The sequence below is a fragment of the Ranitomeya variabilis genome, chromosome 6, assembly GCF_051348905.1.
Source record: "Ranitomeya variabilis isolate aRanVar5 chromosome 6, aRanVar5.hap1, whole genome shotgun sequence".
Classification (NCBI taxonomy): domain Eukaryota; kingdom Metazoa; phylum Chordata; class Amphibia; order Anura; family Dendrobatidae; genus Ranitomeya; species Ranitomeya variabilis.
Genome location: NC_135237.1, coordinates 226,150,013 through 226,172,051, shown reverse-complemented (window position 1 = coordinate 226,172,051; position 22,039 = coordinate 226,150,013). Strand labels below are relative to the sequence as shown.

Here is a 22,039-nt window from a genome sequence, read left to right as displayed (position 1 = left end):
TTACGGAATCTATCAGCCGATCTCTTATAACACTCTTGAGCCGTGGTCAGGGATTCCTTCAGAACCTCCAGATTTTGTCTCATCGCAGTTAGCCTTTCCTCCACTGCTGGAACCGGAGAATTAATTGTAGACCTAGGTAAAGTACACGGATGATAACCTAGATTGGCAAAGAAAGGTGTAAATTTAGTGGAGGCGCTCTGAGAATTATTATATGAAAATTCGGCTAACGGCAACAACTCCAACCAATCATCCTGGAGATGGCTGACATAGCATCTTAGATATTGTTCCAGCGTCTGGTTGGTACGCTCAGTCTGACCATTTGTCTGGGGATGGTAAGCAGAAGAGAGACAGACATTAATATTGAGTGCAGAGCAAAACCCCTTCCAGAATCTTGAAGTGAACTGTACTCCACGGTCAGAGATGATCTCATCTGGCACCCCATGCAACCGAAAGACATTCTGTATAACCAAGTTCACTGTATCTTTAGCAGAGGGGAGGCCGGTGCACGGAACAAAATGAGCAGCCTTAGTCAGGCGATCAACTACCACCATGATTGTATTCATGCCCCCCGATGTAGGCAGCTCCACAATAAAGTCCATTGATATAGACCCCCAAGGGCAGGATGGAACAGGTAATGGTTGTAGAAGACCCGTAGGTGCCACATGAGGAGTCTTATAATGGGCACATACCTGGCAAGAGAGAACATAGTCCTTGGTATCCTTCAGGCAAGTTGGCCACCAGAAGAATCGGCTCAGGAACTCTTGTGTCTTCTGTACCCCCCTGTGACCAGCCAACTTGGAGTCATGTACCAACTTGTGGATCTGCAGACGGACGACCTCCGGGACGTAGATACGTCGATCTCTGAACCACATGCCACCCTTAAAGATAAGATTAATATCCACAGGTGAGTTGGCCAGAAATACATCACCTTCATAGGCCTCCCTGCACTCCTTCCACAAGTCCTGATCGTGGATAACTCCGATGAAATTGGCATCAGATAGAATGGTCTTGGATGGGGCTCCAGGTACGGAATCCGCAGCATGGATTCGGGATAAAGCATCAGCCTTCCCATTACGAGAACCTGGATGGTACGAGATAACAAAGTTAAATTGATTTAAGAATAAGTTCCAAGGAGCCTGACGAGGAGAAAGACATCTAGCGGATCTTAGGAACTCTAGATTGCGATGGTCAGTTAGCACTATGATCTTTTGTGCAGCTCCTTGCAGATGATGCCTCCATTCTTTGAAAGCCGCAATAATAGCCAGCAATTCCTTGTCTCCCATGTCGTAATTCTTCTCTGCTGAGGTTAGTCTATGGGAAAAGAAAGCACAAGGATGTAGCAAACCCTTTTCTCCAGTTCTTTGGGAGAGAATAGCCCCCAAAGCATTATCAGAAGCGTCCACCTCCACAATGAAAGATGTGTTGGATCTGGGTGTATCAACAGCGGTGCTGATGTGAAACAGATCTTCAGCCAATCAAAAGCTTCTTGAGCCTGTGATGACCACTTAAAGGGCTTTCCCTTCTTTGTCAAGAAAGTAATGGGACGGACAATATCAGAAAAATTTCGAATGAAGCGTGTGTAGAAATTTGCAAAACAAATAAAACGCTGGACCTCCTTAACGTTCTTGGGTACCGGCCAGTCAAGGATAGCCTGAATCTTACCAGATTCCATGTTCAGCCACTGGGGAGAGATGATATAACCCAAGAACTGTATTTCAGAATGATGGAACTCAAATTTCTCCGGCTTGATATACAGTTGGTTCTCTTTCAGACGTCTTAGAACAGTTTTGACATGTTCTTCATGTTCCTGTAGAGAGTCAGAAAAGATTAGTATATTGTCCAAATAGATTACCACAAACTGGTCCAACAAATCTCTGAAGATGTCATTAACAAGGTGTTGAAATGCTGCAGGGGCGTTACAAAGCCCGAAGGGCATCACAAGAAATTCAAAGTGTCCATACCGGCATCTGAATGCTGTCTTCCACTCATCCCCTGGACGAATACGCACCAAATTATAAACCCCACTAAGATCCAGCTTAGAGAACACCTTAGCATGGCGGACTCTTTCGAGTAATTCGGGATTCAGAGGCAAAGGGTAACGGTTTCGTACGGTTACCTTATTGAGTTCCCGATAGTCAACACAGGGTCTCAGGGTCCCATCCTTCTTCTTTACAAAAAAAATGGGTGCCCCTGCTGGTGAGGAAGAAGGACGTATGAAGCCTTTGGCCAGATTTTCATCAATATACTCCTTTAAGGCTTGAAGCTCAGGTGCCGCCAAAGGGTATACGTGACCAAAAGGAATATCTGCCCCAGGAAGCAACTCAATGGAACAGTCATAATGCCTGTGTGGAGGAAGCTGATCTGCATTCTTCTTGTCACAGAGGTCAGAGAACTCTTTATATGCTGGAGGTAAAGAAGATACCTGTACATGTGGTTCCGTAGCCGTGGACTCAGGGACAGCTTCTGTTAACGCTGAGTTGCTCCTTGTTGGAAAGATAATCTCCTTTGTCTCCCAGTTGATAATTGGGTTCTGAGAACGCAACCAAGGAATGCCTAAAATCACAGGAAAATGAGGAGAAGAAATTAGCAAGAAAGAAAGTTGCTCCTTATGATTAGGCTCCAACAAAATTTCAAGGGGTACGGTCTCCTGATCCACAGGCCCAGAGATTAAAGGTGACCCATCCACTGTTTCCATGGTAATTGGAGAAGCTCTTTGCTGAATTTTAATACCATGTTCCTTGGCAAATGCGATATCCATGAAATTGCCACCTGCACCAGAGTCAATCATAGCTGAACTGGAAATCCACTTTCCTGAACACAGGATCTTAATAGGGAGAGAACAGTGAGAGTTCTTTTCCTTCAGCTCCTTGGGGGGTGAAGTCATAGAAAGTGAATGGAATACAGCGTTTAAAGGCAGGCTACATTCAGAGATGTCAGATTCATCATAACAGTTGTCATACTCCCCTATTGCTGCTAGCACCTTGTTAGGCCGTCTAGGACACTTAGGACAATTGATCAAGAAGTGGTCAGACTGGCTGCAGTAGAAACATAGACTTTCACGAAGGCGATGCTCCCGGCGCTCATTGATCTCGCGTCTCTGAATGGAATCAATTTGCATGGGCACCTCCTCCACTTCCCGAGATGTTTTACCAGGCTCTTTGGAAGGAAGGTAAAAGTTAGAAATACGGTTATATGCAGCAAATTTATCCTGCCTACGCTCAGTAAGGCGAATGTCTATGCGCACACAATGCTGTATAAATGTCTCTAGTTCTTGTGGTGACTCTCAGCGAGCTAGTTCATCTTTTATAGTACTAAACAGACCCCTTTTAAAAATAGGCAATTGTGCATAACTGTCCCAATTGGTATCTACCGCCAATCTCCTGAATTCAGTGGAATACTCAATAACAGAACGTTTAGCCTGGCGTAAAGACAACAAAGCAGATTCAGCGGTTGCACGGCAATTAGGGTCATCAAACATTAATGCCATAGCGGCCAAGAAATCATCCAAGTCATTTAACCGTGGGTCACGAGACTCAATCATCGGATTCGCCCAGGCGAGCGCTCGTGAGGTCAGTAGCATTATTACACACAATACTTTGGATCTATCAGTAGGAAAACGGTCAGCATGCACATCAACATATAGCATACATTGATTCACAAAGCCACGAAATTTGTCGCGATCACCATTAAATCTGAATGGGGGCAACTTAGGTGGGCTAGCTGGTGGCGGTTGCCCAGAAGGTAAAATCACTTGTGCAGCTATTTGCGTGCTTATGTCCTGAAAAGCCCGTCCATACTGGGACTCTATGCCAGCAAGTTTTTTTTCCTGGGATGCCATGCGATTGCTTAAGTCCTGCAAAGTCATGCGATTGCTTAAGTCCTGCAAAGTTTGTCCAAACACTTGTTGATTGTGTTCAAAGCTTCCAAACTTCTTTTGCAGACCTTCCACATCTTTCTGCAGTGATCTAATTATGGAAAACACCTGCTCTAATCTACTCTCTGCAGTCATTGTTCCAGCAGTCTCCTTTTTTTTATGGCTAGATTATCCTGTAATAATTATAGGGGATAATTCAGGAGACTCTTTGCGTGGAACAAGACAACAGGACACAGTTTTATAAGTGGTAAAGTTTATATTATCACACGGTGATTCAAGCAGGTGCAGAGAGAAACTCAAGTCCACAACACTTGGTGCAAATAATCAACACAGCTTAGCAGTCAATAGGAAACTTCAGAGGTAGATGCAAACAAACCGAAAGTCTATGAAGCACAGTTAAGGTACCGTCACACTCAGCGATGCTGCAGCGATATAGACAACGAGCCAATCGCTGCAGTGTCGCTGTTTAGATAGCTGTAGAGATGTCAAACACAGCAGCTCCACAACGATGCAGGAGCGATACTGTGACGTAGCGGTGACTCACTTATCGTTCTCACAGGTCGTTAGCTCCATGTTTAACATTGCTGACATCGTTGCTTTTGCTGTCAAACACGACGATAAATGCCGATCTGACAACCAAATAAAGTTCTGGACTTCTAGCTCCGACCAGCGATATCACAGCGGGATCCAGATCGCTGCTGCGTGTCAACACACAACGAGATCGCTATCCAGGACGCTGCAACGTCACGGATCGTTGTCGTTCTCATTGTAAAGTTGTTTAGTGTGAAGGTACCTTTATTCTTGAGGAAACTTGACACGAATAGATCCTTGACTTAGTCCAGACACAGATAGATATGCTATTAGGCAGTTCAAATCATATCTTAGCTCAACCAGGGAGGCCTGGTTAATAGTCTCAGGTTTTGCAGAGCAGAAACCACTTACATGTCCAGCAAATGCAGATGGAAGTAACACGAGCAGCAGATGAAGGAGGATTACTGAACACTGGTGTATGCAGCAGAAACTCAGAGCAGAGTGGCAGGATCTCCAACACAGGTTCACAGGAGCAGGTGCAGGTGCAAGGCCAGGGAGTAATCAGGAGCTGGATGCAAAGCAGAATAATCTAGCACAGACTGAAAGCTGGGGTGGAGTTTTATAGCAGGAAGACAAGTGCACATGAGACCAAAGACGCCATGTTGGAAATTGGCAGTAATGCACAAAAGGTAAAAAATGTTCAGAGTCCTGACAATGACACACCACTTTTTTTTTTTTGCGATCACCGGTAAACGGTTAATTAATGGCGATCACAAAACATGATTATGTTCTCTGGGGTCACGGATACCGCCGGCAGCCAAGACCCCAAAGATCTGCCGGGTGCCGGCTGGTGGGCGCACTGCACATGCGCCCGCCATTTTTTGCCGGAAGAAGATGGCGGCGCCCATGGGGAACCACGAGGAGCATCGGGGGAGATGGGTGAGTATCGCGGGGCGATCAGGGACCCTATTTCTTTGTCCTCTGATGTGCGATCACATCGGAAGACAGAGAAATTAAATGCAAATCACTTTTTTTTACCGCCGGTAAATGGTTAATTACCTGCGATCACAACTCGGGGGTCGGTAAAAACAGACCCAAATCATCTACCCCCGGCAACTGAGACCCCAGAGAAAATCCGACCTAGGGGGGCACTATACACTTTTTCCACAGTGCCGTTAATTAACGGCGCTGTGGTTTAAATACCCTTAACTGCCGCCGTTAAAAGGCATATCAGCGGTCGTTAATGGGTTAATATATGTAAAATGTGTTTTGTGTCTTTTATATAAGTTGGCAAAATTGGGACGCATCTTTACAAAATGTGATCTAGATATTCGGAAAGGTTAGCTGTGAGACAGTGAACTCCCGATATTATTGGTCTACCCGGAGGGTCTTGTTCATTTTGATGGATTTTTGACAGTTTGTAAAACATGCCCAATCATGGATTTTGAATATTTATAAAGGCATCCTCCTGTAAAGATAAAATGTTAATTATTTCCCCATATCAAGTATCGCTTTCAATTACTTTTGGAATTTAATGTTTGGATCCAAGGAAAGCTTTTTATAAGTTTTATTGTCTTTCAGCAACTGCATACATTCAGTATGGTACATTTCTTTGTCTAAAATGATGACTCCCCGCCTCTAGAAGCTGTGCTTGTTACTATGTTATTGTTCTTCCGATTTTTTTTTTATATTACATTGTTCTACTTTAGTTACATTGTTAGAGCGTTATTTTTGCTCTTAATTTTATGTATGTCTCTGATACCAAGTTTTAAAAGATATTAAAAGCCTCTGAATATTTTCCTATCGGATTAAATGTAGACTTGAGATTCCTGTGTATGTGTTGAAACTTATCTATTTTGTTTGTTTTCTTTGGTTCAATTTTACTGTTAGCTGACTCAGCAGGGCTCGGAAGGGAACGCATGCCATTTGGCTTTTTGAATGGAAAATTAGCTCCAATCATTAGCGGACACCATGTCGCGTTTGGAGAGCCCCGTGTACCTAAACATTGGAGCTCCCCCACAAGTGACCCCATTTTGGAAACTAGACCTCCCAAGGAACTAATCTAGATGTGTGGTGAACACTTTGAACCCCCAAGTGCTTCACAGAAGTTTACAACGCAGAGCCGTGAAAATAAAAACTCATTTTTCTTTTCTCAAAAATGATGTTTTAGCAAGCAATTTTTTTATTTTCACAAGGGTAACAGGAGAAATTGGACCCCAATAGTTGTTGCTCAGTTTGTCCTGAGTACACCGATACCCCATATGTGGGGGTAAACCACTGTTTGGGCACAAGTCGGGGCTCGGAAGGGGAGTAGTGACGTTTTGAAATGCAGACTTTGATGGAGTGGTCTGCGGGCGTCACATTCCATTTGCAGAGCCCCTGATGTGCCTAAACAGTAGAAACCCCCCACAAGTGACACCATTTTGGAAACTAGACCCCCCAAGGAACTTTTCTAGATGCATAGTGAGCACTTTAAACCCCCAGGTGCTTCACAGAAGTTTATAACGCAGAGCCGTGAAAATAAAAAATAATTTTTATTTTCTCAAAAATGATTTTTAGCCCGGAATTTTTTATTTTTCCAAGGGTAACAGCAGAAATTGGACACCAAATGTTGTTGTCCAGTTTGTCCTGAGTACGGTGATACCCCATATGTGGGGGTAAACCACTGTTTGGGCACACGGCAGGGCTCGGAAGGGAACGCATGCCATTTGGCTTTTTGAATGGAAAATTAGCTCCAATCATTAGCGGACACCATGTCGCGTTTGGAGAGCCCCGTGTACCTAAACATTGGAGCTCCCCCACAAGTGACCCCATTTTGGAAACTAGACCTCCCAAAGAACTAATCTAGATGTATGGTGAACACTTTGAACCCCCAAGTGCTTCACAGACGTTTATAAAGCAGAGCCATGAAAATAAACAATAATTTTTCTTTTCTCAAAAATGATTTTTTAGCCCACAATTTTTTATTTTCCCAAGGGGAACAGGAGAAATTGGACCCCAAAAGTTGTTGTCCAGTTTCTCCTGAGTACGCTGATACTTCATATATGGGGATAAACCACTGTTTGGGCGCACGGCAGAGCTCGGAAGGGAAGGAGCGCCGTTTGAAATGCAGACTTAGATGGATTGGTCTGCAGGTGTCATGTTGCATTTGCAGAGCCCCTGATGTACCTAAACAGTAGAAACCCCCCACAAGTGACCCCATTTTGGAAACTAGACCCCCCAAGAAACTTATCTATATGTGTTGTGTGAACTTTGAACCCCCAAGTGTTTCACTAAAGTTTATTATGCAGAGGCGTGAAAATAAAAAAATCATTTTTTTTTCCACATAATGATTTTTTAGCCCCCAATGTTTTATTTTGCCAAGGGTAACAGGAGAAATTGGACCGCAAAAATTGTCCAATTTGTCCTGAGTACGCTGATGCCCCATATGTGGGGGTAAACCACTGTTTGGGTGCACGGCAGAGCTCGGAAGGGAGGGAGCACTTTTTGACTTTTTGACCACAAAATTGGCTGGAATCAATGGTGGCACATGTCGCGTTTGGAGACCCCCTGATGTACCTAAACAGTGGAAACCCCCAATCCTAACTCCAACCCTAACCCCAACACATCCGTAACCCTAATCACAACCCTAACCATAACCCTAATCACAACCCTAACCCCAACACACCCCTAACCTTAATCTCAACCCTAACCATAACCCTAATCACAACCCTAACCCCAACACACCCCTAACCCTAATCACAACCATAACCCTAATCCCAATCCTAACCCCAACACCCCCCAACCCTAATCCCAACCTTAACCCTAATCACAACCCTAACCCCAACACACCCCTAACCCCAACACACCCCTAACCCTAATCCCAACACAGCCCTAACCCAAATCCCAACCCTAACCATAACCCTAACCACAAACCTAACCCTAATCCCAACCCTAATCCTAATCTGAACCCTAACCCTAATCTAATTTTTTATTTTCACAAGGGTAACAGGAGAAATTGGACCCCAATATTTGTTGCCCAGTTTGTTGTGAGTACGCTGATACCCCACATGTGGGGGTAAACCACTGTTTGGGCACACGTCGGGGTTCGGAAGGGAAGTAGTGACGTTTTGAAATGCAGACTTTGATGGAATGGTCTGCAGGCATCATGTTACGTTTGCAGAGCCACCGGTGTGCCTAAACAGTAGAAACCCCCACAAGTGACCCCATTTGGAAACTAGACCCCCGAAGGAACTTATCTAGATATGTGGTGAGCACTTTGAACCCCCAAGTGCTTCACATAAGTTTACAACGCAGAGCCGTGAAAATAAAAACTCATTTTTCTTTTCTCAAAAATGATGTTTTAGCAAGCAATTTTTTTATTTTCACAAGGGTAACAGGAGAAATTGGACCCCAATAGTTGTTGCTCAGTTTGTCCTGAGTACACCGATACCCCATATGTGGGGGTAAACCACTGTTTGGGCACAAGTCGGGGCTCGGAAGGGGAGTAGTGACGTTTTGAAATGCAGACTTTGATGGAATGGTCTGCGGGCGTCACATTCCATTTGCAGAGCCCCTGATGTGCCTAAACAGTAGAAACCCCCCACAAGTGACACCATTTTGGAAACTAGACCCCCCCAAGGAACTTATCTAGATGTGTGGTGAGCACTTTGAACCCCCAAGTGGTTCACAGACGTTTATAATGCAGAGCCATGAAAATAAAAAATAATTTTTCATTCCTCTAAAATTATGTTTTAGCAAGCAATTTTTTATTTTTGCAAGGGTAACAGGAGAAATTGGACCCCAATAATTGTTGCCCAGTTTGTCCTGAGTATGCTGGTACCCCATATGTGGGGGTAAACCACTGTTTGGGCGCATGTCAGGGCTCGGAAGGGAGGGAGCACCATTTGACTTTTTAAATGCAAGATTGGCTGGAATCAATGGTGGCGCCATGTTGCGTTTGGAGACCCCTGATGTGCCTAAACAGTGGAAACCCCTCAATTCTAACTTCAACACTAACCCCAACACACCCCTAATCCTAATCCCAACTCAAGATATAACCCTAACCCCAACACACCCCTAACCACAACCCTAACCCAACACACCCCTAACCCCAACCCTAACCCTAATCCCAACAATAACCACAACCCTAACCCCAACACACCCCTACCCTAACCACAAGCCTAATCTTAACCCTATTTCCAACCCTAGCCCTAATTCCAACTCTAACTCTAATTCCAACCCTAACCCTAAGGCTATGTGCCCACATTGCGGATTTGTGTGAGATTTTTCTGCACCATTTTTGAAAAATCCACAGGTAAAAGGCACTGCATTTTACCTGCGCATTTACCGCGGATTTCCAGTGTTTTTTGTGCGGATTTCACCTGCAGATTCCTATTGAGGAGCAGGTGTAAAACGGAATCCGCACAAAGAATTGACATGCTGCGGAAAATACAACACAGCGTTTCCGCGCTGTATTTTCCGCACCATGGGCACAGCGGATTTGGTTTTCAGTAGGTTTACATTTTACTGTAAACCTGATGGAAAACTGCTACGAATCTGTAGCGGCCAATCCGTTGCGGATCCACAGCCAAATCCGCACCATGTGTGCACAAAGTCTAATCTAACCCTAACTCTAGTTCTAACCCTAATTCTAACCCTAGCCCTAATCCTAACCCTAGCCCTAACCCTAACCCTAACCCTAGTGGGGGAAGAAAAAATATATATATTTTCTTTATTTTTATTATTGTCCCTACCTATTGGGGTGATAAAGGGGGGGGGGGGGTTGATTTACTTTTTTTTTTTTTGATCACTGTGATATGTTTTTGTTGTGAATTCTGTTCTTGGGCTCCCTCCGGTGGTCGTGAGTGGCACTTTTGTGAGTTCTGCTCTTGGGCTCCCTCCTGTGGTTTTGAGTGGAATGGCTGCTTCTTGGATTTAGCATCAGCAGCTGCTTCCACTGATCGTCTTTCTGGCTCGGCTATTTTAGTCTGGCCTTATCCCTCAATCAATGCCAGTTGTCAATTGTTCCTGCTTGGAGTCACAGCTCTTTTGGATTTCTCTGACACTCTGACCAGTTCAGCAAAGATAAGTCCTTGCTTGTCCTTTTGCAGTCCACTTGTTGTGGACTTATTGTTCAGCACATTATATGTTTTTTCTCTTTAGTCCAGCTTGTCAGTATGTATCTATTCAGCTAGGCTGGAAGCTCTGGGCAGCAGATTTTGCCCTCCACACCTTTAGTCAGGTGTGGAGATTTTTACATTCTCTGCGGTGGACTTTTTCTAGTTTTTATTACTGACCGCACAGTGTTCTGTCCTGTACTATCTATCTAGCTAGAAGTGGCCTCCTTTGCTACATCTTGTTTCATTCTACGTATGTCATTTCCCTCTCCACTCACGGTCATTATTTGTGGGGGGCTGTCCTGTCCTTTGGGGATTTTCTCTGAGGCAAGATAGCTTTCCTGTTTCTACCTTTGGGGGTAGTTAGCTCTTAGGCTGTGACGAGGTGTCTGGGGAGTGGCAGGAACATCCCACGGCTACTTCTGGTGTTGTGTTGAGATCAGGAACTGCGGTCAGTGTGGTTACCACCTGCTCAGAGCTCGTCGCATGTCGCTCCTAAATCACCAGTCCATAATAGGTTTTATCACAGTGATCAAAATGTTCCTGGAACGAATCTGCCGTCCGGCAGATTTGGCGGGCGCACTGCGCATGCGCCTGCCATTTTGGAAGATGGCGCCGCCCATGAAGAAGACAGACGGACACCGCAAGGCTTGGTAAGTATGAGCGGGGGAGATCGGAGCACGGTGGGGGCATCGGAGCACTGGGGGTGGATCGAAGCACGGGGAGCGGACAGGAGGACGGGGCAGCGGACAGGAAGACGGAGGGGAGCGGAGCACAGGACGGGGCAGAAAGGACGACTGGGGAGGCGATTGGTGGGGGTGGGGGGCAGATCGGGGTCTCCAGCCATGGCAGATGCTATTGCAGCATCGGCCATGGCAGATGCTATTGCAGCATCGGCCATGGCTGGATTGTAATATTTCACCATTTTTATAGGTGAAATATTACAAATCGCTCTGATTGGCTGTTTCACTTTCAACAGCCAATCAGAGCGATCGTAGCCACGGGGGGGTGAAGCCACCCCCCCTGGGCTGAAGTACCACTCCCCCTGTCCCTGCAGATCGGGTGAAATTGGAGTTAACGCTTTCACCCGATCTGCAGGGACGCGATCATTCCATGACGCCACATAGGCGTCTCAGGTCGGATTGGCACCGACTTTCATGACGCCTACGTGGCGTCATGGGTCGGGAAGGGGTTAAAGAGTCTCTGCAATCATTCCATAAATTTGTCATATTTTAAAAACCAATGCATGGGAGTTTAGCTTCTTATGCAATGGACAAAACAAAAGACTGTGTATAATAAAAAGGTATACACTAGCGTTCCCACCTGTCCAATTTAGAGCAGAACGTCCCAAGACACCTTTGCTGTGGTGCGCAGTAGACTATGTCCTACAGAGTAAATAAGACTTGGTACGTGCTAAAAATGAGTGAATAGAAAATTCACCCTTGTCTGTCCTAATGTCAGGACTCAAACCCGGCAGCTCTTCCCTCTGAGCTTGTCTGCTTGCTAGACAGTTCCTTTCCATCGCTGACACTAGTACCTGTGTTGTTCCTGACTGTCTCCACTCTGAGTTCCTGATTTGCTGTACCCTAAGTTCCTGACTGGCTCTACCCTGTGATCTCCTGATTTAACACCCTACTTAAACCTGGCATTGCACTTCCTTCCAAGATTATTGAGCTCCTCACAATTAGTCAAGGTTTCCTTACACCTGCTTCTTCCCCCAAACTATACTGATGTTCCCGTGTACCAACCTCTGGCTATCTCCTGCCTGACTTCGCAACCTGCTTATCCTCCAAATTATACTGCTGATCCTGTTTACTGACCTCTGGCTAACACCTGATTACACACCTGCTTATCCTCCAAACTATACTGGTGTTCCCACGTACTGACCTCTGGCTAACTCCTGACAACGCAGTCCACCGGTGCTGTCCCTATTGGTTGCAATACCATTACTCCAACTCATGTCAGTTCATAAGACCTGCAGAGTGGATTGTGTACGATGTGAGATAGTAACGATACATGTTGGGCAATGATTCTGATCAAGATAAGGGGAATCCTGAATCCTGAACCTGTGCTGTATTGTGGACGAACAGTGTTAGCAGAGTGGCCGGCCGGCCACGTTTGCTCAAACACCTGTTCAAACAAGCTGCCACCTAGTAGATGCGTGACATCACTGAAAATATGGGCTCTCTTCAGGGAAAGAATGACTGCCAATTACCCAACGCGTTTCTCTGGTTGCTACTGCCTTCAAGGGGGATTACATCTACCGCTTATGGCAGTACTTATATAGGTACATGTCCAAGCCCATTGGTCCAGAAACAACTGTAAGTTGCCCCCTCTGGATATTTTCAAGCCATACTGGGAAGTGAAAGCTCTGTATGTTAATCTTTAAAAAAGGAAAAGAAAGATAGAACGACACTAGGTTGAAGTGGCAGTTTATATATCTTGAATAAGTCGTCTGTTTAGCCGCCAATTGGTGGTAGTTCACACACTTTAAACGTGGTGCTCAACAATCTGCGTCAAGAAGTATTTGCCATATATAAAAAGAAAATGAAAATGTGGCACTCACCAAGTAGTGTTGCAATCAAAGTCCTTTATTTTCCCATATCAAACAACACCTGGACCCGTTGAAGCGCAGTCGGCGTGAAACGGCCGTCATCCAATTCTGTCAGCGTGCACCCTTTGCGAAAACATTCCATCTGCTGGCCAGGTTAATTGAGCTCGAGACCATCACAGATCACAATCATAATTGTATGCGACCAGCAGAATTGGTTGATAAAGAGCTATGGGTCAGCTGGAGAGGCAAGCTGCCATGGCAGCCAGGTGTGAAAAAAATTATCGTGTGTTCGTGCATCCCAGCTGGACAGCTCTTCCATCCTATATATGTCTTGTACTTTTTTAACCCATTCACTAATGTGAGGGGGAGACGTTTGCCGCCAATGTAGTGAAATCAAATGTTTAGCTGCGGCTATCAGGAGGGGGAGCAGATCATGTTTCTTAGGGTTGTATGACCCTGTGGGGAGTGACAGCAGAACCTCCTCTTACTCAATTTTTAAACATGCATGACAAGTAAAAATAATTTTAATTTACATTTCACATCCACCACTAGCACCATGTCTGTACCTTTTATAGATATTAAGGTGTTCACAGATTGTAACTATCTGGTTTGAACAAAAGTGTGCCGGAGAGAACCGTATGTGTCCTGCGGGAACGCTACAACACTGAGCAACTAGATGAATTTAGAAATGTCATGCTGTATAAACACAGGCAAAATCTTTCCTACTGACTTGACAAAATCGACGAGATGTTTCTTTGGATATTCAACCCCCATCTATTCCATCTAATATTGCATAAGGTTGAAAGTTCCCCAGTTTCAGCAAATAACATCAACAGAGACCATCTTTTCTTTCTGTATAGTACTCAGTTTTTCAAAATAATCAGTCTTCACATACAATCTACAGTCTTTTTTTTATGTTGAGAGTAATCTATGGCAATTTAGCCAGACATATTGCTCTTGATTCTCATTTTATAAACTAACATTTAATGAAAGACTACCTTTCGGCTTCTTAAATCTTATTTTAAATGTTAATGTCCTCCACTTTGCTCCTATTGAGTGTCATGAATACTCACATTTCAGTTTTACACATACCGGCGATTCATCAAAGTGTTTTTGCAAGAAAAATGAGTTAAAATGCTTTTAATTGCAATATTGCTATTTTTGGTGTTTTCGCACTAGTTCTAGGCAGCTCCTGCAAAATGGGCAGAGCTAAGATTTTGCGTGGCTATGTTTGTCCATCAAATTCATGAAAAGTGCTAGCGCCCCTGACTGCAGTAACATCCCTGGTGAAGCGCACGTTACTAATAAGATAAGTCAAATTCTTTAGAGTGAAACTGTCAGCAGGATTTTGTAATGTACAGTAAAGACATGGCTGCAAGGGTGATATAGTAAGATTCCATTGATTTGTTTGCTGAAGAAATCCACTTTATTATTCTTTTTTAATAACCATTTGAAGTTTTCTGCTAATTAGATTTCAGCGCATGGAGGCCAGCTGAGGATTTGCAAGTTTGCATCTACATAGAGTGAAAGCAGACTTGCTGTTTTATACCAGACAACCCCTTTAATTTAAAAGATGCATTAGAGCTGGGATAAGCAAAGTGGTAAGGTTAGTGTTGAGGTGGTATGGATTTGGATCAAGCGCACAGGTGGTGAGATACAGTTTGGGTAGAAGGGTAGCAATCCTTTCTTTGGTGATGTTGGAGAATGATGTTAGGCAGATATGCAGAGGGGTTGTAGGTTAAGGGTATGTGCACACGTTCAGGTTTTTTTGCGTTTTTTCAAGATAAAAATGCTATAAAAACTCATTAAAAACGCATACATTATACATCCTATCATTTAGAATACATTCCGCATGTTTTGTGCACATGGTGCGTTTTTTCATGGAAAAATCGCGGTAAAAAAAGCAGCATGTTCATTAATTTTGCAGATTTTCCGCGTTTTTCCCGCAATTCTATGCATTTGGGGGAAAATGCACAAAAAACACGTCAAAAACGCGTCAAAAACACATGAAAAAAATGCATGCAGATTTCTGGCAGAAATGTCCGGTTTTTGTCAGGAAAATTTCTGCAAGAAATCCTGACGTGTGCACATACCCTTTAAGGCAATCTCTAATGTAATATGTTTAGTCAGTGGCAAAGAAATATTTTACCAAGTATTGTGATTTAACCTAAAGCTGATGTAATATGTTTTTGTTGTTACAGTGTATTTCTTAAGGAGCTTGAAAAATATGAACAACTGCCAGAAGATGTAGGACATTGCTTTGTCACCTGGGTAATCTTTATCATTAAGTAATCTTCATATTTGTTGATTATATTCATGGGAAAGACAAATGTATGTGTTACATGTATATATTTTTGTTTAAGGGTACTATATTGTTAACATTGTTAACATGTTACATTTTAAAAGGAATATGTCACCACATTTGACCTACTGTATCTAAATTATTAACATGGTCCTACAGTTTATAGACTTCTGAAAAAAGTCTTACCTGCATGCCTCTTATCAGATGCCTTGTTGTTGAGAGAGCATCTTTTGTCATTCGTCATACTGGGGGACATAGAACATATAAGGGATAACCTGCTGCTACCTGGAGGCTGACATTATTATTGCAATTTAATAAAATTAGCTGCTCTCCAGAAGACCTGCTGGAGCCAGACCCTCAGTTTAGTGTAGTGTCAGTTGGAGGCAAGTTCTGTTTCAGACCTGTCTTAGGTTATTTGTTAACCACTTAGTTTTTTGTTTTTCAGATTTATTTCTCAGGGTAACATGTGTAATTGTGCACTGTGCTTCACCCACGTACTGTCGGAAAGTAAAGGCTGTAATTGTTCAGTCCATATCCTCTCATGTCGGTGTGGCAAGACCAATGCACCTTGACACAGTCGGTGCAGGTACTAGGGTGGAAGTCCATAAGCCAACTATCTCTTGCCGCCACCCCACATCGCCGTGTGCATAGAGCAGAAGATAAGGGGATCTGGAGCTTCAGAACAGCTAAGTGTATCCCTATAATAAGCCGGTTTCTACCCCTCTCTCCCTCCTCCTCTATGGCCTGGAGAGATGATTACCAAGAGCTGTGCAGGGGACAGGTGCTGCTTCCGAGGCTCCTAATTGTCCAGCTGGTCTCTCAGCCTTAGCAAGTCATGGTTAGACTGGACCATTGCAGTAGCAGTGTCTGGATTGCGGTAGCTAGCAGGGGTGCAGTCTTGGTGTGTGGCTCAGCCATTTTGCCAGCTGGAGGTTTAGGCCATTCACTGGGCTGGACGTTTCCAGCCAATCAGGGCGGCCGGGCTTGCATACTATTGGCGGCAGTGTCTCAGCACACCTTTATTCGATGGTGGCAAATAGTGTGGGTTGTGACAAGTGTTGTGAATTCCGTTCTGGAGCTCCCTCCTGTGGTTGCTGATGGTATTTTTGTGGGTTCTGCCCTTGGGCTCCCTCTGGTGGTTTCGAGTGGAACTGCTGCTCCTTTAGGTAGCTGTGGCAGCTGCCTTCACTAATCGCCTGTTATGACCCCAATGGCAGAGGGTCTCAGGAATAAATACCAAGTCTGCAAACACAAAAAACCAGCTCATAGGGCAGTGGTAACTGGGCTGACCATATATCTAATCCTAGCACCACAAATAGAAGTAGCCGGGGAACGTGCCTACGTTGGTTCTAGACGTCTCGCGCCAGCCGGAGAACTAACCCTAGAAGGGAAAAAAAAGACCTTTCTTGCCTCCAGAGAAAAGACCCCAAAAGTTGGATACAAGCCCCCAACAAATAATAACGGTGAGGTAAGAGGAAAAGACAAACATAAGAATGAGCTAGGTATTTAGCAAAGAGAATTTTCTAGATCTTAATGTGATGTGTCAGGATGGAACCTTGTCGACTTGTCTATACCGGAAACCGACAGCTACCAACAATCTCTTGGAGTTTCGGAGTTTCCATCCAGCCCACTTGAAAAGAGGTATTCCAGTAGGACAATTCCTCAGGACAAGGAGGAATTGCACTCGTGATGAGGACTTCTACAGGGAAGCACAAGACCTGACCAGGAGGTTCAAGAAAAGGACATATCCTAATAAATACATCTCTCAGGCGTACCAAAGAGCTAAGACGCAGTCCCAAGTTTCCCTTCTGGACTCAAGAAAGAGGCCACCAGACAAATCTGTCCGTTTCATCACTGAGTTCACTACATATTGGCCGAAGGTAAGGGGGATACTACAGGCACATTGGGACATTCTTACGACGGATCTCACAACAGTGCAGGTGGTCAGTGAGCGCCCTATGTTAACTGCGAGGAGGGCTCCTAATCTACGTGACATCCTTACAAGAAGTCACTACACAAGGCCAACTGTGAAACTAAATAGGGGCATCTCACTAAAAGGATCTTTTCCCTGCGGTGACTGTAATGTCTGCCAATATATGGTTCCTATGAGGGACCAATTCTATAACCCCATTGACCAAAGTAAACATCCACTTAGGACGTATATCAATTGCAAGACAATGAACGTCATCTATGCCCTTATCTGCCCCTGCCCACGGGTTTACGTGGGACAAACGTCCCAAGAATTATGGAGACGTATACAAAAACACTTTTCGACAATTAGCACCGCAGCGGCTGATTCTTGTAAGGGTAAACTACTCACTACGGTAGCAGCGCATTTCTTGCTTTGCCATGGGGGTAAATATTCAGGTACCAGAGTCGTTGGCTTAGAACGGGTGCATGGCTCAGGCAGAGGGGGTTCATTGGAGAACAAGCTTCTACAAGTGGAGGCACATTGGATTTTCTCACTGCGGTCCACGGTCCCCCTGGGCATTAATGAGGACCTTCTTTTCACTGGCTTTTTGGGCTGATTTTAAATAAGTGATCTTCTGTTTCAGATGGATTCATCAGATGCTATTGGGCCCTGCTCTTACTTTCGTTCTATCTATGGATGGATATGTGTATCCTGGTTCTTCGCCCCATCGGATGCGTGTTGTTGATCACATACGTCATGTCCAGATCATGGACTGAGCAATCTTGGCGGAATCAGAAAGACATTAACTATCAGCTGATTAAATATTATAATAACCTTTTTTGGTTGTATTAAATCTTATATACTTTTGATAAAGGTTCTTATATTCTGCATTTGACCATTTTCATGTGTTCTGTAAACTTTAATATGGCACTGTAATGTGACATATTTAGGGTTCTCACATTTGTACTGACTGTTTGGCAGATTGGCTGGTCGACCTCGGTACCCTTGTGAGAGGTTTTTTGCCTGTCATAGCTGCATCATCATTTTTCCATCTATAGGCTTCATCAAGGGGCTCCTTGATGGTTGTCAGGTTTATGTGCTTTCAGGACTCTGGGCACATATCCACTCTTCACTGATAGTCCTCTTTTCAGAGGGCTATATCAGTAACTTTCTTGGCTATATCCCAAACAACTAACCCCTTTCCCTTCCCTATTTGTGCATGTGTTTATACCCAGGGAAGTTTCCTCATATGTGGTCCCTTATGTGTTCTGTCTGATTTAATTGTCTTATTCTTTGTGTGTCCTTTTTTATTTTTATTTTTATTTATGTATTTTTGTTGTTCATATTTCAATTGATTAGTTGGTCACATATATGGGCCCCTCCTCTCTATATATTTCACCCTTTGACATGCCTGCATTCCTTATTTCATGCAATGCCTGTTACTGTGCCCACAAGCTCCTTTCGCCTCCTATATATCTCCCTGGCATTATTTGTCCTCCACGCAACGCGCAACACCGGACTCCTCCGGCGCATGCGCATTGTGCAGTGCTGGCAGAGACGTCTGCCAGCACGGGTACTTCCGCCCTTACGCGTCACTTTCGGTTCCGGCTCCCGGGCGCGTCCTGACCCTCACCTGACCGCGCGATCAGGTATTTAAACTTTATGTGACTACCTGGCTGCACCTTCCCCTGACGAAGCCGTCCTTAGTGACGGCGACACGCGTTGGGTTCACTCCCCACGCTGTGCTCTGCCTCCGGCGCTCAGTCCTCTGCAATTGGATGTCATGGCACTTGCGGGCACATGCCCCTAGCATTTCCACCTGGCTGGACCCATGATCTCTGTTTTCTTCTCTTTGTGGTAACTATACCATGCTTAGGATCACTTAGTGGTCTGCTCTCATTACCACCAGTCTATTTTTTTCATCGCTGCCACAGGGTGGCCACCAGCTGTATGGTCCAGCACATTTTGCACTTTATTTCCAGGTTAGGGGCATTACTGCTTTACTAATAGGTGCCAGTGTGTATTGTATATCACATACGTATAATCTTTTGTGTTCTCAAGAGGTTGTCTATTTTTTGCGCCAGTGTTTCTCACCATATTAGGGTCACACGACATTATACCGTGTTATTGTGATCATTCGGCTATCTGTATTGTTTGCCAAGTGTACCTGTCTATTATTGTGTGGGAACACATATTATCTTGGTTGGCGGGCCAGTGTGGAGTGGATGGCATTTTGCCATTTTAATTGTTTTTAAATTGGTGTATCAATAAAGTTTTCCTATTTTTATCAATTATCAGTGGTGTGCAATTATATAGAGTGGTGCTGCTCTCTTCGTCTGATGTTACTATTTTTTACCATCTCTTTTGCACCCCTCACATTATTTATATGTTACTAGTAGTGCGCTGGCTCTCTTCTTTAGCAGGTATTTAGCAAAGAGAGGCCCACTAGCTAATAGCAGAATATAGTAAGATGACTTATATGGTCAGCAAAAACCCTATTAAAATATCCACGCTGGATATTCAAGAACCCCCGAACCGTCTAACGGCCGGGGGGAGAACACCAGCCCCCTAGAGCTTCCAGCAAGGTCAGAAATAACATTTAGTACAAGCTGGACAAAAATAGTAGCAAAGCAAGTAACTCAAAAAACAAAGAAGCAAGACTTAGCTTAATTTTGCAAGAGCCAGGACCAGCAGACAGGAGCAACAGAAGGATCTGATTACAACGATGCCAGGCACTGGACTAAGGATCCAGGAAGTTAATATAGCGACACCCCTGGACTAACGACCCAGGTGAGTGCCAAACAGAAAAAGACAATTCCAGAGTCATACCACTAGTGACCACAAGAGGGAGCCAAAAAGTCTAATTCACAACATCGCCTGGCCTGGGTTTGTTATTTAAACCTGCTCTGGGCTTTAGTTCATGCCAGCTGTTAATGTTCTTGGTTGGATTTTGTTCTCTCCTGGATGTCTCATATGGCCTGTCCTTTTCAGCAAAAGATAAGTTTTTGCTAGTTCTTGTTTGTCCATTTGCTTTGGACTCTATTGCTCTGCAAATATGTCTCTTTTTGTCCAGCTTGTCACTATGTCATATTCAGGCTAGCTGGAAGCTCTGGGGAAGCAGATTTGCCCCTCCACACCGTGAGTCGGTGTGGAGTTCATTTTTGTAAACTCTGAGTGGATTTTGTAGTTTTTAATACTGACCGCACAGTATCCTTTTCTCTGTGTCTATCAAGTTTAGTATTGGCCTCCTTTGCTGAAATCTGATTTCATTTCTGTGTACGTCATTTCCCTCTCCACTCACAGTCAATATTTGTGCGGGGCTATCTTTCCTTTTGGGGTTTTCTCTGAGGCAAGATAGCTTTCTATTTCCTTCTTTAGGGGTAGTTAGTTCTTAGGCTGTGACGAGGTGTCTAGGGAGAGTCAGGAACATTCCACGGCTATTACTAGTGTGGTTGTTAGGATTAGGAACTGCGGTCAGTAGAGATACCACCTCCTCAGAGCTCGTCCCATGTTGTGTTTTAGCCACCAGGTCATATCAGTGTGGCTCCGTATTCACCAGGTCATAACAGACAAGGTCCTGTGACCCCCAGGAGATCAGTCGATACCCTTGTAATCTTTTGTTCCCAACTCACTCTGTCTGATCTCTTTCCACCTCTACCGCTTCTATCCAGACTGCTCAAAAAGATCAAAGCAAAAATGTTCCAGTCATTCTCATTGCTTCAGATTGACCTCGGAAGGCCTGGTATTCGGATGTGATCAATCCTCCTGGTGGATGTCCCATGGGCTCTTCCAGACTGCCTGGACCTTCTGCCCCAGGGTCCGTTTTTCCATCCGAATTTACAGGTGTTCAATTTGACAGTGTGGCTGTTGAAGCTGCGATTATGATGACAGAAGGCCTGTCTGAATCAGTCATTCAAGCTATGATTAGAGCTTGGAAGCCATCCTCATGTGAGTCTATCATCGCACTTGGAGGTCTTTTTTTTTCGCTGGTGTGAGTCTACCAGTACTTCACCTATCGTGCTGCTCTTCTCCTTATAGTCTGGATTAGAAGCAAGGCTGGCACTTAGCTCCCTGAAGAGTTTTGGTTTTGTCGCGTCCATTACCCTATTCTTCATCAGGATAAGGTAGTGTTGAGGCCACTTTCATCTTTTTTCCCAAAGGTGGTTTTGAGCTTTCACTTTAATGAAGATAGTGATTTTCCTTATGTCCAGCACCATCTCATTCTATGGAGAAGGCTCTGCACAGCTTGGACATTATTAGAGCTGTAGGATGTTATTTATTGTCACCTGTCTCACTTAGGCATTCTGATTCCTTGTTTGTTATACCACAGGACCCTCGTATGGATCAAGCCGCTTCTAAAGCGATCATTGCCCGCTGTATCAAGTCTGCTATTGTCCAGACTTATAAGACTAAGGCCAGGGTGGCCCCATTTAGGATTAGGGTGCATTCCATGCGGGTGGTAGAAGCTTCCTGGGTGATTTGTTATCAGGCATCGGTTTTGCAGCTCTGTAAAGCAGCTACTTGGGCATTTGCATAGTTTATCTAAGTTTTAAATGGTGCTCACTTTTGCCCTTGCAGATACAAGCCTTGGTGGGAAGATACTGCCGGCGGTAGTAGCCCAGACTTCCGCTTAAGTTGTTGGGGAAGACCAGGTAGTAATGGTATGACATTTAATACTATCCCACCCTAGGGACAGCTTTAGGACATCCTATTGTTCCATGTCCCCCAATAAGACGAACAAGAAAAAAAGATTTTTTTACTTACCGTA

General features: G+C 44.4%; 1 protein-coding gene across 1 annotated transcript in view; it reads left to right on the top strand.

Moving 5' to 3' along the window:
• The window catches only part of TRIO (trio Rho guanine nucleotide exchange factor), a 3,555,343-nt gene that overhangs the window by 1,476,261 nt on the left and 2,057,043 nt on the right, over positions 1 to 22,039 (top strand). The window contains 1 exon segment of the mRNA XM_077269474.1: positions 15,259 to 15,328. Within this exon segment, the coding sequence (XP_077125589.1) occupies positions 15,259 to 15,328 (70 nt within the window).